Consider the following 17,268-nt stretch of genomic DNA (forward strand, 5'->3'; position numbering starts at 1 on the left):
TAAAAACAAAGTTTAAACCTGGCAATATAGGGGTAGACGCTTCAATGTAGTCTCTGTGTATTAATGTTTTTGAGTTGGAGAATCATGATTGTTCACTATAAATATGGCTGCCAATTGAGTAAAAAGTGTTAAGAGCACTAAAAGTACTGCAAATATATTTTATCTGGTTCTGCATTATCTGTTGACATGATCTAAAAGACATTAGCCACACATTTACATAATGTATATATCAAAAAACAAATTGACATGCATATGTCACTGAAATCGATATGAAATTGGTAATTGCATGTCTCAGAAATAATGTATTACAGACAGACTTATGCACACACACACACACACACACACACACACATACATACACACACACTCACACACACATACATACACACACTGTCACACACACATGCACACACATTGTACACACACACACAAACAAACACAAACACACACACACACACACACACACACACACACACACACACACACACACACACACACACACACACAGGCAAACAGATGGATGGAAGGATGGAGCCCATTCTAATAAAAATCCAGTTACTTCATTTCAAAATCTACATCTGCATGACCACTATATTGTTGCCAATACCATTCATTTATAGTACTCATGACTAATATCATATTCTAAATAGCTCTTGACCTCCGGAATGAGTCTGTAGGAAATGGACACTGTGCAGAACTCTCAGGTTTGAAGTTATTTTATTTTGAATATTTAATCATCACCAAACCATTAAAGGGTAACCTGAAATTTAATTGCTATATTGTCCCTGATTTTGATCAAGATCTGGGTTTTTTGAAAATCAGTTGTCAGGTAGAGTTATAGAAAAAGTTGGTCTTAAACAATTGAATGAATGATTCTCAGCAGTTTAATGCTTAATGGTTACACTGATAAGACAGGTCCTGTAAGGTCCAAAAAAAAATAATTGTTTGGTTCCGGTTACCCAACACCACCTAGCTTTTCACTGCCAACCCTAAACTTCATTTTACTTATTCGAGAAAAAAAAACAATTTAAATTTGGATTTAAAAAATACATTATATGCATATATAGTGTAATGACAGAGTTGAATGGAAAATCAGGGGTGTAGGTAATGACAAGTTAATGCCTATTAATTTACTTATAATACAGAGGTCCAGATGAACAACCCACCCCACCCAAACCCCAACTCTATAAGTGAATAGGGAGAATCCTGATACCATAAGATGACAGTACTTGACTTGTATATATCAATCTCTTTCCTTACCTTGTAAAATAGTTGTACCAGTTGAACTTCCTTGGTAGTGTAGTAAACAGTGAAATCAAATTCAGAATCCACTGCTACAGTTTCTTCAACAGGTTCTATCTGCAAGAAGCTCTGACTTGGTGAGTACCAAGGACGAATGGATTTGGATGTTGACACTTTCCTCATAGAGTAGGAGTGATAGTTATAAGAGAAGTGTCCTACTTCAGATGCCTACCAAGAAATATAAGTAAATCATCATTGACTTATTGTCTTGAACGTAACATCTCTGATCTGCAACAGTTCAGAAAGTTGCCAAAGAAGTCTGAAAGGTACTGACAGCTAGTATCTCCATCCAGGTGCTATATGCAACCATATTGTCACCTTTTTTAAGCAGAAAGTCTCAGGTTCTAGTAGCTAATCTAGACCAACATTTGTGACACTGACTATAACAATCAACTTTCAATAGCAAAATTTCTGTCGATATGCATTAATTGTTGCTAGGGATTTTGTACTTACAGAACAAGTGACCTGTTGGTCAAAATAGTTCCACTGTTCTAATATTATTTTGTTACATAAATGGCACAGGAGATTGACACGGTTAAACCTCAGATGTTGTAGTAGCTAAGCGCTGTCTTGAAAAAGTTCAACTATGCTTCAATTAAGAATAACTTTAGTGCAGGTGTGTTTGTGGTTTTCACCTACAATTCAGGTAATAAACTTCGAATTCCCTTCAAAACATTATCTCCCATCATCACTAGCTCATGCCTTGAAAAGAAATTTCTTAATTCTGTGAGTGCATGGTTATGTTTACCACTATGATTGTCATTCATCAGGATTGAATTGATTTTTTCCCCAACCAATGGGTTTTGCCCAATGCTAAAATACAAAAAACTCTGTCAAGAATTCGAAAGGACATATCAACTTAGCATGAACATTTCTGAATATGAATTCCCCCAAAAGACTCAAGCACACCAAATATATCACAAACATATACTCAAAATAGAAAATAAAGTACTGTCAATTTGGCATGAACAAATTCAAATAGACTTCACCAAAAGCACATGCATGCCAAATATCAAAGCAATCTAAGAGCTGGTTTTAGAGAAAAAGATGTGTGACCAATGAGTTGACAGATGCCAGACAACGATGGAGAATTAACCTTTGAACCCTTAAGCTCTGCTGAGCTTTGCTGGCAGCGACGATAAAAATATCACGGATTATGAAAACTTGTATTTCTCTTAATAATCAATTTATGACTCACGAGTCATCTGCGCAGGTGAATAGTTTCAAATAAATTGAATAATTCATACTGTACCAGTATGAATTATTCCTGCATGACCTAATAATAATGACATAATAGTACTTTTTACTTACTTCTATTGTCATCCTGGTTGTATCAACGGCTACATCTAGAAGTGAAAACTCAATAACACCATTGACTGAAGTTAAATCTTCTCTGAATATGTTACCATGGTTTGTGGAAACTAATAGATTTATAAGCTTCCCTGAAGCTGGGGAGTTGTCTAGATTGGTCACCTTAACTTCACCATAAAAAGGAAGACCTGGCTTGAAGCTTTCCGGTGCCTCGATTGCTAACTTGAAAGCCTGAGTTGAAATGTCTGCTTTCTCTTTTGATACATTGAAAACTACACCGGTAACAACCTCAGTAAATGATGCATCCACTTTTAAATGAGAACTCCACAAGGGATATTGATGTGATCTTAACTCTAAGTCTTCAGTATTAATGGAGAACTTTACGCAGCCATCAGCTCCAGTATTCTAAATTTCAATAAAATAATAAAGTACATCAAATTCACACTAAACATTCAAACAAATATATTAAATAAATATCTTACACATCGTTTTTTTTATTTCAATCTTTAATTTTCCATGGAAAGTCATTTCTTTAATTTTCCATGGAAAAAGTGTCACTTCTTTAATTTTCCATGGGAAAAAGTGTCACAATAATTTATCGAATGTCAATTTATAGCGAGCATTTCTCAACTTACACATCAAACTGGAAATTAAAGTTATCTGATAAGATTGTCACAAAGTGATGTCATGGCCTGGGGTCAGCGACATTAGGTTGATCAGTTAGAGTTATTGACAAGTTATGGAAGTCAAAAGCATGTTTGCTTGCATATAGTACCACATATGGGGGGGGGGGGGGGGACAATAATCCTGGATGGACAAAGTTCCTCAACTTACATTGTCTAAAAGTTGCTTCTGAACAGCACTCCTAGTGGCCAAACTATACAATCTTTTGTCTTTCTAATAATTTGAATATGGCACATCGTGACATTCCATGAAATTATATTCAAAACAAGAGTTATGACATGTAATAGTAAAATCAGCAGAGAGGTGCAATCACACAATCATACACTGTAAACTGACATGAATTAAATTGAGTATGACTATTTCATCTCAAGTCATTTGTTACTCCCTGCATAATAATACCTCTTTCTCTTTTCTAATACATGGTCTCTCTGTTCTTGCATTGTACCAGTGCCAGTATGACATTCCAGTAAGGCATATTTTGGCAAGTACTTCTCCCTTTACAGGTTGACCATAGGTATACCTGAGGAAATAGAGAGTTCACAGCTATTATTATTTTTAAAAATTATATAGTACTTCCACATTGTGCTCAAAGTGCCTGTCAATCATGTATCCCTGGCACAGACCTATAGTGCCACAACAGCCCCTTATAACTTCATCAACTCCCTGCAGAGCATTACAATCCATTGCAGCCTTGGATTATCATATTGCAACCTCTATCCTACCATGTTACCAATTATATAGCTGGGTTGACAGTGAAACAGACAGTTATATTCAAATCTTACCCCCAAGGACTTAGGCCAATCAGAAACAAATATCAGCATTGAGGTGCAAACTGACAACATGCAGATTTCAAATTGGGTACTCTAACCATTTTACCAGTATACGGTAGCAGTTTCTGTATGGGATATATTCACTATATCACATACTCTAACCATTTTACCTCCCGTAAGGGTACGAGAGGTATTAAAATACAAATGTCTGTCTGTGTGTGTGTCTGTCTGTCTGTCTGTCTGTCTGTCTGTCTGTCTGTCTGTCTGTCTGTCTGTGTCATCATTTTCTAAAATTCGGCTGGCTCAATTGTAATGAAATTTGGAATATATAATCTTTAGGGTAATAGCTAGACCTGATTAGGTTTTCAGCCAGATCAGTTAATGTTTAATTAGAGAAATTTGCATATTAATGAAATCAAATAATTAAGCAATATCTTAAGACTGCATACTTCAATTTCAATATAATTTAGTATATTTGTTATAACAACATACATTTGTCCTATAAAATTTGATGATGTACCTTACAGCGTTAACGAATAATTTGCATAATTAATTTTTGCTTGGTCTAAAGTCATGACGGATTCTTTGTATTAGCAGTTCAAGTGCAACTTTCCCGACTTGGTGAGCCAGCAAGTCGGGTGTCATAAAAATTGTTTGCATCTCTAAAGCTATTTGCAATGTCACTGATAACGGGTCAGTAAAACTGATAACAACTGATATGACACTAGGGGCTTCACACAGTAGATATTGAGCTTAGCTTTGCCTGATGTGTTATGTAATAGTGCTTTATCACATTTGTAAATATGGCCAACAAACATTATTCAGTGATAAGAAAGATAAGAAACCCCACTTCTAATTAGCTAATGACGTGATTCTGTAATGTGTTGTCCATTCTCCTTTACCAAATCATAACTGCCATTAATTGTCCCAAAATGTTGCTTCCTATAAAAGGACAATGTATTTACCGGTAGGTCTAAACTTTCATCTTTTAAAAACCTATAATGGTCTAAAATGGGATATTGATCTTTGGTCAAAGTGAATCTAAAATGGGGCCTGGGGTTCCAGCACTGGCCACACCCCTACCAGAGCTGGCCACTCCCTGGTACGTACCACCCTGGTCCTTTTTCAATGGAAATTCTTGCTTTCCTTCCCAAATTTATTCTAGACTGCAATAGAAACAAATTTTCATTACATTATACATGTACATACCTGCCACAAATTTCTACATCTATTGTTTCATCACTGATCAAAATATATGGAGGAGATTTGATGATCACTTCAAACTTTGGTAACACTGTTAAAAACAATCAAAGAAAACATACCATTAGGATCATTGCCAAATTGGGTAGTCTACTTCAAAACATGATACACCACTAGACAATATCAAACTCCATTGGAAAGTTTTGAAAACAATATCACCTCTCCATACCGAAAGGTAATAGTCATACATACATACATACATACATACATACATACATACATACATACATACATACATACATACATACATATACATACGTGTGTGTGTGTGTGTGTGTGTGTGTGTGTGTGTGTGTGTGTGTGTGTGTGTGTGTGAATATCAGATAATCAACCAAAACATACATTGAACATTGTCTACAAACTAAAATCTTTTTCTCACCATATTCTTTAACCTCAAATGTCTGTGTTTTCCTATGTCCTTCCAGTTCAGCTTTAATTTTCCAGGTTCCCATTACAGGTTCTTCTGACAATGGCATTTCTAGTTGTACCAGTCCATTTTCTGTTGTCACATTTAACCACTGCATCAGTCTAACTCCACTTGGATTCTCAATGAACACTGTAGAGAGCTATACACAAAATAAATGTCCTTAACATGTTCATCAAACATAGTAATAATACGTTGTTGTACCACGACCAAGAGTTCTCGATCATTATTTACAAGTAACGTTTCACCTGTTCAGAGTCAGACAGGCTATTGTCTAACTGTCCTTATGCTGGCTTTACCACGAGGCGGCATAGTGGTGATCACATGATCGTAAAGATGATGAAATTGGTATGTCCCCTTGTCATTACTCATTGTGTTGCCCCCTTGTCTTCTGTTGTGAATAGATTCTCTGATTTGCCTGAATAACCCGTCCTGTTCTCTGTCGAATGACAAAGCCTGTTGGCAGTTTGAGCAAGCCTGTTGATCTGAACTGGTGAATTATTACTTGAAAGTAATAAGAACCCTTGCTTATTGTACAAGAATGTACTACACTGTACATCATATTACTAACAACAGAATGTATTACACTGTACATCATATTACTAACAACAGAATGTATTACACTGTACATCATATTACTAACAACAGAATGTATTACACTGTACATCATATTACTAACAACAGAATGTATTACACTGTACATCATATTACTAACAACAGAATGTATTACACTGTACATCATATTACTAACAACAGAATGTATTACACTGTACATCATATTACTAACAACAGAAATGATTTTCATCATTTACTCTATCACCTGTGCTGCAATTTTATGACAGCCAAAATCGCAGGGAGTTGCTGAGGATTTTCAAATAGTCTTTTACATATGAACTAAATATTTAGGAAATTATCAAATTTTGCACTTACGTCACCGCAGTGTAAAATATATATGTAATAAAATATGCAAAATAAATATTTGAGTGTGTGCTTAATAACATACAAAAGATTACACTAGTTTAGTGAAAAAAAAATGTATACACATCAAAAACAGATATTTCAAACATGCGACTTATATGAGAATCTGTGAAGAGAGAAAGTCATGATATATATATATATATATATATATATATATATCATGACACAGGGTATATATATATATATATATATATATATATATATATATATATATATATATATATATATATATATATATATATATATATATATATATATATATATATATATATATATATATATATATATAACTTACCATTCCTAGGTATGGCAAGAATTTATTTCCTTTGATGTTCAAAATTCTCAGCTTGACTGGAGAAAAAAAATACAAAAACAAATAATATGATATTATATTCCTACTAAAATCAGATTTTTACTGCAAAGCAATAAATGAAATGAAAAGCTCTTGAGACACTGTAGTAAATAGTCACTGACAATAGAAGTGTCTATCATGTCAAAAATCAATGGAATGAAAGGTGATTAATGTGACATCAAATACTGTCACTATTGTGAATAGCATGGTGGACACTCTCTGTGAGTTAGTATCACACACACAGAGAACCAACAATCATTCGTACAATCTGCACTTATACGGATAAAATTATACCAGTGGTCATCTTTGGCTAAACTTAGACCAGTGGTCATCTTTGGCTAAACTTAGACCAGTGGTCATCTTTGGCTAAACTTAGACCAGTGGTCATCTTTGGCTAAACTTAGACCAGTGGTCATCTTTGGCTAAACTTAGACCAGTGGTCATCTTTGGCTAAACTGAAACCAGTGGTCATCTTAGTCTAAACTTAGACCAGTGGTCATCTTTGGCTAAACTTATACCAGTGGTCATCTTTGGCTAAACAGAGACCAGTGATTCATCTTAGTCTAAACTTAGACCAGTGGTCATCTTTGGCTAAACTTAGACCAGTGGTCATCTTTGGCTAAACTTAGACCAGTGGTCATCTTTGGCTAAACTTAGACCAGTGGTCATCTTTGTCTAAGCTTAGACCAGTGGTCATCTTTGGCTAAACTTAGACCAGTGGTCATCTTTGGCTGAACTTAAACCAGTGGTCATCTGTGGCTAAACTTAGACCAGTGGTCATCTGTGGCTAAACTTATACCAGTGGTCATCTGTGGCTAAACTTAGACCAGTTGTTACCTTTAGCTAAACTTAGACCAGTTGTCACCTTTGGCTAAAATGAGACCAGTTGCTATCTTTGGCTAAACTGAGACCAGTTGTTATCTTAGTCTAAACTTAGACCAGTGGTCATCTTTGGCTAAACTTAGACCAGTGGTCATCTTTGGCTAAACTTAGACCAGTGGTCATCTTTGGCTAAACTTAGACCAGTGGTCATCTTTGGCTAAACTGAAACCAGTGGTCATCTTTGGCTAAACTGAAACCAGTGGTCATCTTTGGCTAAACTGAGACCACTGGTCATCTTTGGCTAAACTTAGACCAGTGGTCATCTTTGGCTAAACAGAGACCAGTGATTCATCTTAGTCTAAACTTAGACCAGTGGTCATCTTTGGCTAAACTTAGACCAGTGGTCATCTTTGGCTAAACTTAGACCAGTGGTCATCTTTGGCTGAACTTAAACCAGTGGTCATCTGTGGCTAAACTTAGACCAGTGGTCATCTTTGGCTAAACTTATACCAGTGGTCATCTGTGGCTAAACTTAGACCAGTTGTTACCTTTGGCTAACCTTAGACCAGTGGTCACCTTTGGCTGAAATGAGACCAGTTGCTATCTTTGGCTAAACTGAGACCAGTTGTTATCTTTGACTAAACTTAGACCAGTGGTCATCTTTGTCTAACCTTAGACCAGTGGTCATCTTAGTCTAAACTTAGACCAGTGGTCATCTTTGGCTAAACTTCATTGTTGTACTTGGCTAACCTGAGTCCAATTGTTTTTTTTGGCTAACCTTAGACCAGTGGTCAATTTGGCTAAACTTATACCAGTGGTCATTTGTGGCTAAACTTATACCAATGGTCATCTTTGGCTAAACTGAGACCAGTTGTTATTTTGGCTAACCTTAGACCAGTGGTCACCTTTGGCTGAAATGAGACCAGTTGCTATCTTTGGCTAAACTGAGACCAGTTGTTATCTTTGACTAAACTTAGACCAGTGGTCATCTTTGTCTAAACTTAGACCAGTGGTCATCTTTGTCTAAACTAATAGACCAGTGGTCATCTTTGGCTAAACTTAGACCAGTGGTCACCTTTGGCTAATCTTAGACCAGTGGTCATCTTTGGCTAATCTTAGACCAGTGGTCATCTTTGGCTAAAACTGAGTCCAATTTTTATTTTTGGTTAACCTTAGACCAGTGTTCATCTTTAACTGAACTTGACCAGTGGTTGGAGTAATAACAAACAGTCAGGGACAAATAGTCACACTTAGCCCACAGGTGCTATGTTTTACTGGGTATGGGTGACTTTGGGATAGTCTGTGGACTGACTGGGAAAGCTTTTGACAGTTCCACAGTGACATTATTTGAAGCATACAACGTAGCCCTGACATGTAACCTAAAGCCTGAATAGATAATGTACTTGTGTTTATGTGTGTATCTGTCTGCATGAAGAGTATTGCTAAAGAGCAAAAATTCAAAAAACAAACAAACAAACTTTGACCTTGCCAGTCATCTTTGGTTAAACTTAGACCACTATCTTCTATCTCTGGAAAACACCACCACCACCACCACCACCACCACCACCACCACCACCACCTCTCCACTTTCTCTGAAGTGGGTCAGTAGTAAGGTCAAAATAATTCTATATTTAATATGTACAATAACTTTTCATTACTGAATAGGGGGTCATAGTCTATAAACAACAATGGTTACAACAGCTGGTTACAATCTCACATCACCAGTTTTATATTACCATTCTAGCTAGGACACAAGACTATGAAATAAGTGTTCAATATGACATGTCTCTATATACTGATTGTAGAACTCATAAAACCTAACTAAAACATTCCCTCTCTCACTGTACAGGAAACTGTGATAATTATATTGAAAATATACTATTTTCATGTTTTTCTCAATAGAGTATGTACCTCAAGATAATGACACTAAAGGGAAAGGATGTTTCATAACAAGTTATATTTTAATGAAGAATTTAAGTATGACAGTGGAAAATGAACTTTAGCCAACTAAATAGACACACACTAAAACTATTGGTGTGATATAATGATATCAGTTACTGAACATGACATTTGTTTTAATTTTACTAACAGTAGTGGCTCTAGTGATGATCTTGCCGTATACATTTTTGGGACTTCAAGCTGTTGACACTATGTTAATTACTGGGTGATTACATCCACAAAAGAAGGCACTGCTATCACCTACTCATGTAATTTACCACATCGATAAACAATTATAGTTTAAACAGTTTGTGTGTATCTTACAACTAAATGATATAGGCTTGGTGTTTCACTTATGTAATATAACATTTAATATACACCCTCATGCAACTTCTTATGCAAAAGAAACTATACATGTAGATGGTATGCACAGTGGGGATGTAGAAATAGTCAAGTTGATATGTTGATTATCAGTTAGAAAATAAACAATTGAGGCCAGTAAAAACATCAAGTCTATGTGCAATGTTTTCATTACAAGCCTGTATTTACTGCAGTATGAAAGAATAGCAATGCTTATCAGTGTTCAATGTGATTGGGCAAAGGATCCTGCTGTGTTATATAATAATAATTGTGTCTCTGTTATTGTTAGTCGAGAGTTCAAATATGTCTATAGCTCTGTGTCAAAAACATAATGTCCCACGAGTGAAATACCAAGCCTACATCATTTTAGTTGCAATGTCCCATGAGTGAAACACCAAGCCTACATCATTTTAGCTGTACTGTCACATGGGTGAAAAACCAAGCCTATATCATTTTAGCTGTAATGTCCCATGGGTGAAACACCAAGCCTACATCATTTTAGCTGTAATGTCACATGGGTGAAACACCAAGCCTACATCATTTTAGCTGTAATGTCACATGGGTGAAAAACCAAGCCTACACCATTTTAGCTGTAATGTCCCATGAGTGAAAAACCAAGCCTACATCATTTTAGCTGTAATGTCACATGGGTGAAACACCAAGCCTACATCATTTTTAAGTTATAATAAGCTGAAAGCTCGGTTTCCACAGCAGTAAATATTTACAATTACAAACCTGTTTGTCCAGGGTTGTACATTGGTTTGTCAGTTTGGATGAAAATGTTTGGCTTATGTGATTTTAGCCAGATTCCTTTCTCCTCAGAAAATCTGAATTGAACCTCAGGATTTAGAGATTTACCAACCACTTTTAGTCTTGATGATGACAAACCAGTATAAAGATTCTGCTTATCTGGAATCTGAAGACAAATAAATTTAATTTACTTTTAATGACATTGGTGAAAAAAGTTCGTAAGTAATAAGAATGTTGTGATTCATATAAGTCAATGAAAAGTCAGGCCTGCATCATGATCATGTGTGAAGTTTTTTATTTTTTTATTTTTTTATTTCTTAATAATTTTTTGAATTTTTGTAATGATTATAAGGAAATGGTACAAAATACAAAATGAGAAAAGTGTGAAATGTGTGAATAGCTAATGTGCCTTGTGATGAAGTCAAACACTATGACTAGAAGTACATAAGGAACGAGTGGGTATCTACCACACAGAAGACTCAGTTCAGCTATTTGCAGTATATAATTTTGTCAATCATCAACACATGTAGAACACTTACCTGAATATCAATACAGTGATCTTTATCTGTCATCATATATTCCGTAATAAATTTCATTCTGTCATCATTTCGGGATGAGCTAGGTTCAATCTCAATGTCAACTTCGATTAAAAAATTCTCTGTCACATCTACTGGTGTTATACAGACTTTCTCTGTTGATCCTAGAACCATTACTTTTGGAGCTACGATGATGTAGCCTCTAAAATAGACAAACATAACTTCATGTTACAACTTATGTGCAACATAATACATACCTGAAATTGTTATATAATCTAGATCTGTAACTAGATGGGTTTATGAGTCACATGTTACCATAGAAACCTGTCTGTTCCTGGCATGTAGTATTTACAATTGTGTTACCATAGAAACATGTCTGTTCCTGGAATGTAGTATTTGCAATTGTGCTACTATAGAAACCTGTCTGTTCCTGGCATTTAGTGTTTACAATTCTGTTACCATAGAAACCAGTCTGTTCCTGGCATTTAGTATTTACAATTCTATTACCACAGAAACCAGTCTGTTCCTGGCATTTAGTATTTACAACTGTTACCATAGAAACTTGTCTAAGCTTTAACTCACCATTGTAGTCAAACAACACAGAGGGTGCACTCATGTCACCTCAGGTCACATTACTTCATATCATTCAAAAGTTACCATAGAAAGATGTCAAGCCTTTGGTATTCACAACTGTGTTACCATAGAAACATCATACATTTGGGAGTCACAAATGTGTAACCATAGAAACATGTTAACATTGATGTAACCATAGAAAGGCATTTGGCAGTTACATTTGTGTTACTAATATGCGTAGAAACTTGTCAACCATTTGTCTGGTGTCATAATTGCATTACCATAAAACATGTCAATCATTTACAGAAGTACGTTACCATAGAAACATGTCAAGCATTTGTCTGATGTCATAATTGTATTACCATAAAACATGTCAATCATTTACAGAAGTGTGTTACCATAGAAACACAGCAACCATTTGTCTGATGTCATAATTGTATTACCATAAAACATGTCAATCATTTACAGAAGTGTGTTACCATAGAAACATGTCAAGCATTTGTCTGGTGTCATAATTGTGTTACCATAAATCATGTCAATCATTTACAGAAGTACGTTACCATAGAAACACAGCAACCATTTGTCTGATGTCATAATTGTATTACCATAAAACATGTCAATCATTTACAGAAGTGTGTTACCATAGAAACATGTCAAGCATTTGTCTGGTGTCATAATTGTGTTACCATAAATCATGTCAATCATTTACAGAAGTGTGTTACCATAGAAACATGTCAAGCATTTGTCTGGTGTCATAACTGTGTTACCATAAAATATGTCAATCATTTGCTAATGCCAGAAGTGTGTTACCATAGAAACAAGTCAAGCATTTGGTAACTGTGTAACCATAGAATCCTGTCATTGGTTGGCCATTTGAGGAGTCACTGATCAGTGATCCAATCAAGAATCATGGAGGTAGAAAGCGAAAAACAGAGGATCATAATGTAGAAGGATAATCAATCTTAGCATTGTGCATCATGTGGTCATTTTTTGGGTGTGGTGTGGGGGGGGGATTATAGTATAGTCATGTAATCATGGCTAATGTCAGGGGCCGGGGATGCATATACTCCCTTCAACTGCACGGGCTGCAATCCGAAACCAAGCACTAAATTGACACTGATATCCCGTCCAGGTCTACAGACTAAAGATAACAACCTTTTGATATATGATACTGTATATTCCTACCCGTAAGGAGAAAAGAGTAACATTTCTACTAGTATAGGGATTGATACATTTGTAGCAGCAATGTTCGTACGATATTTTCCTAAGAAAGCGGCAATCTAAGCAATATACGCTCCCCTGTGGGATAGGGGCCTTATGGGCGTGTCATTGACGTACCTATACCTCAGCTATAGATCTGTCTTCCGACAATAGCTGAACTTCGAGTATGCTTCGGCTAAACCTAGAACAGTCTCGAGGCTATCTCTGGAATTCATCTAAATCAAAGACACGGATACACCTCGAGACTAGATCCAGGACTCTGGAAATGTTCACCGAGCTACAGCAATAGATCCATACCCCTTGGTCAATACCTTCTTCATCGCTAATATGTAGTAAGCCCTGAAGTTGGGACGCGATTCTGTTTGAAACAATGTCCCCCTCATGCTTTTTGGGATGAGCACATGAGCATTTCGCCTGCATGTGAAGTTAAACTGCCAACTAACATTGTACAAAGTTCGATCAAACTGCCATCAGAGGTCATTTCAAGCTCAAGAATACTCTCGTAAATCTCATCAATGTCAGTAATATCATCGCTTACATAAAAAGATGTTGTATATATCTATCAACACGATCATACACCCGTTGTACCAATATTAGTTACCACCCATTTCCTATATAGTGAGTTTTTAACATTACTTATCCTGTGTAATAAAGTATTCTGATTTTAGCCACAAATGGAGTGAATTCTCTCTCTCTATTCACCGTTCCCCACACTCTGCCTCACAAAAACCTGCCCTTCTAATGTGCCTAGCCACATCCATGTTCAATCATAAACAATACAAATGCTGGTTGATTCTTGTGAGCATTACTTGTTTTCAGTAGTATTTTTCGAAAGCTATGTACAGCGCGGCGAGTTCGAGATTGGGCGATCACTACACTGGTTACAACTAAACTCCTACAACTATTAAACATCAATATTACTGATCAGCAGTATTTATATCCTGCACATGCGCATAAATATCCTTCTGTTATTCTTTACTTTGTTGTTATGGTACCCTGAAATGATGTTCAATCTGAATGTACTCATATTACCTTGGTGAAATACAAATGTTCGGACCCTGCCTGAATTATTCTGTATATAACAAGTCCTACCGCGTTTCTACGCACAAAATCTATATATCTACACTGATATTTCTTTCCGACTAAGGCTGAAGTCAGAAATCACAGTACTCGGGAGAAATCGGGGGGGGGGGGGATGAAAAAAATTGAGGGTCCAGGGGTGGGGGTATGGAAATTCTGATGGTTTGAAAGGGGGTCGCCCAATTTTACTCATGATTTGAACAAAATTAAACCTGAGGAGCGGTCGTTTATATCTACACTGATATTTCTTTCCGACTAAGGCTGAAGTCAGAACTCACAGTACTCGGGAGAAATCGGAGCGGGGGGGGGGGGGTATGAAAAAAATTGAGGGTCCAAAGGGGGGGGGGGCATGGAAATTCTGATGGTTTGAAAGGGGGTCGCCCAATTTTACTCGTTTACCGAGTAAATTAAAGAAAACGTCTCGCGGCTTCGCCGCAATACCTTTTTAAAAACCTTTATTCACGAGTTGCGTGACAGCCATACAAATGTATTTATGTAAGCCTTCCTCTGTCTGTCTGTATCTCTCTCGTGTCTCTCTCTGTCTCTCTCCCCCTCCCCCCCCCTCTCTCTCTCTCTCTCTCTCTCTCTCTCTCTCTCTCTCTCTCTCTCTCTCTCTCTCTCTCTCTCTCTCTTCTTGAACATTCAAATATGTATAAGCATCAAGACGAAAACGTAAACATGTATCACGAAGGTCAATTCAAGCAACAAAATACCGAGGTAATATAACAATTAATGATTTAGCCGACATTTAAGCTTATATCGGATTTTAATCAGACTGAAACACCACAGAAGCCAGGATCCCATAACTTTTTTCACTGATAGAATGGTACATGGTACTATAGCCATACAGTCGTATTGTAAATGTATTGACATGAGTAAAATTGGGGTATTGCAGACAATTTTCAAGTACTCCGATCCATGGCTTCCGATGATGTGTATGGTTTTAAATGTTATGCCATTTAAATGGCCTCCTACATGTCCTTATTTTTTTAAGTGCTTACTGTGAGTCAACAATATGGATTTAGATTATCTTTAATATTAATTCTCATTACTATTATTCTATATAATGACCACAATTAATCCTAATCATGTGACATGGGGATACATAAGGGGTGAAATCAATAGTTCAATGTAGGCATCAGTCCCTCACCCCATCCCTTCAAACTGAATACACCCCACCCCTTCCGACCAAATTGGCCAAAATTGAAAATTGCTTCAAACCACACACTCAATTTCAAATCAGTATGTAGTACTATATGTAGTGATATGAATACAAAGCCGATATGTAGTGAGTCAAAAATATTCTTTTGCTGGCACTTTACTTTATTTTAGTACCATGCATTTACTATAGCAAAAATTCTTCCATTTCTCAATTTGACATTTTTCAAAGAAATACTTGTATTTAAGAGTACAAAACATCCATTAAAAGTAAAATTGATTTGTAGGCTTATAACTAACATGGCTCCCCCTCCCCCGTAAAAGCATTTAGTTTTTTATCCTACATTGAACTATCGATTTCGCCCCTAACATAGAAGACAACTCAACACATATTGTGTTTTGCATTATATGTTGTCCATTAGTTTTCAGACATTTTCGACTTTAGATTTGTTTGCAATCGATCGTGAGAACTTTAGCTATCCAAGAAATGCACTGACAAATAACGTTCTACGTGTGATGAACATATTAACTATCTTTCACTAGAAGCAGTATATATATATATGACCAAAAGTATGGTTTGTAGGCACAACTATATATTTTAGTATAACCCTTAGTTCATACCTTTCACAGTTTACTTGAACTGCAAGCAGTACCATCAGAATGGCGCTAACCACACACACCATGGTTGATTTTCTTCAAGAGACACCAAATCTCTTCACGATAATAAGCCGTCAGTGCGTTGCCCAGTCGCCCTGTACTGTGTGTACCAACTGATGCGTAGGCTATACATTGCATATACTAGTAAAGTTCTGATAGACCTGGTCACTACGTTACAGGTAATGGTATATACACATATGCGCACTACTTTTGTTGATGGGTCCTTCAAAAATGGTATTATATATGTACTGGACGTCGTGGGAATCACCACTTTACGTAATAAGACAACATATTTATGGATTTCTAGAAACAATGCAACTTTTGTAGGTATGTCAGCTTGTATGTGAACTAGATAACATTTCAGTTGAATTATATGAATACGCGCTGTAAAAGTAACACGGCTAGGATAAACTTTTATTGAACTATAAGTTTACCCCGCGACGTCACTACATAGCAAACTACAGCTTACTTGGACAAAACAAAATCAGTTTGTGACAGGATGCAATTAGACCACCACTGGCAGGAAATATGAAATTCTAGGAGTTTCAGATGTAATTTCATAAGGCCTAAACTTCGGTTTGAAGTGTACTTATGAAGTAACCATGGTAACACATGTGGTATAAATCAATAGTCAGGCATGCATCTTATAATCTACCTTAGCCAATGACTAGACAGCGGTCCCAGGTATACATCCACGATTAAAATAAGTCCTATAGCTATATGGTAAAGTATGTGCATGTCCGTTATCTGTCAGTCAGTCAGTCAGTCAGTCAGTCAGTCAGTCAGTCAGTCAGTCACCCATTCATTCATTCATTCATTCATTCATTCATTCATTCATTCATTCATACATTTATTCAGTCTGTCTGTCTGTCTGTCTGTCTGTCTGTCTGTCTGTCTGTCTGTCTGTCTGTCTGTCTTCAGGGAACTAGCACTGTGTGTATACATGTGTATTTTTCTTCAGGCAGCGACGGACAACTTTGGGAAATGATATTCCTTGTCACCTTGGTATCACCTTTTGTCCATTTGGCAATTTAGACTAAATTATTCTGTCATTTTCTGCTGTATGGATAAATGCAAGGTTCTTTCTCAGTT

At 36.4% G+C, this 17,268-nt stretch overlaps 1 protein-coding gene across 1 annotated transcript in view; it reads right to left on the reverse strand.

Annotated features, from left to right (window-relative positions):
* The window catches only part of LOC144443175 (pregnancy zone protein-like), a 44,243-nt gene extending 27,943 nt beyond the window's left edge, over nt 1-16,300 (reverse strand). The window contains exons 1-9 of the mRNA XM_078132553.1: nt 16,141-16,300; nt 11,491-11,689; nt 10,937-11,117; nt 7,025-7,080; nt 5,707-5,893; nt 5,277-5,361; nt 3,697-3,817; nt 2,614-3,018; nt 1,261-1,470 (exon numbers count right to left, since the gene is read on the reverse strand). Coding sequence (XP_077988679.1) covers nt 1,261-1,470; nt 2,614-3,018; nt 3,697-3,817; nt 5,277-5,361; nt 5,707-5,893; nt 7,025-7,080; nt 10,937-11,117; nt 11,491-11,689; nt 16,141-16,202 — 1,506 coding nt within the window. The 5' untranslated portion in view covers nt 16,203-16,300. The remainder of the gene's footprint in view (nt 1-1,260; nt 1,471-2,613; nt 3,019-3,696; nt 3,818-5,276; nt 5,362-5,706; nt 5,894-7,024; nt 7,081-10,936; nt 11,118-11,490; nt 11,690-16,140) is intronic.
* Between the last annotated feature and the right edge of the window lie 968 nt (nt 16,301-17,268).

This window comes from Glandiceps talaboti, chromosome 12 (assembly GCF_964340395.1).
Source record: "Glandiceps talaboti chromosome 12, keGlaTala1.1, whole genome shotgun sequence".
In the NCBI taxonomy this organism is placed as follows: domain Eukaryota; kingdom Metazoa; phylum Hemichordata; class Enteropneusta; family Spengelidae; genus Glandiceps; species Glandiceps talaboti.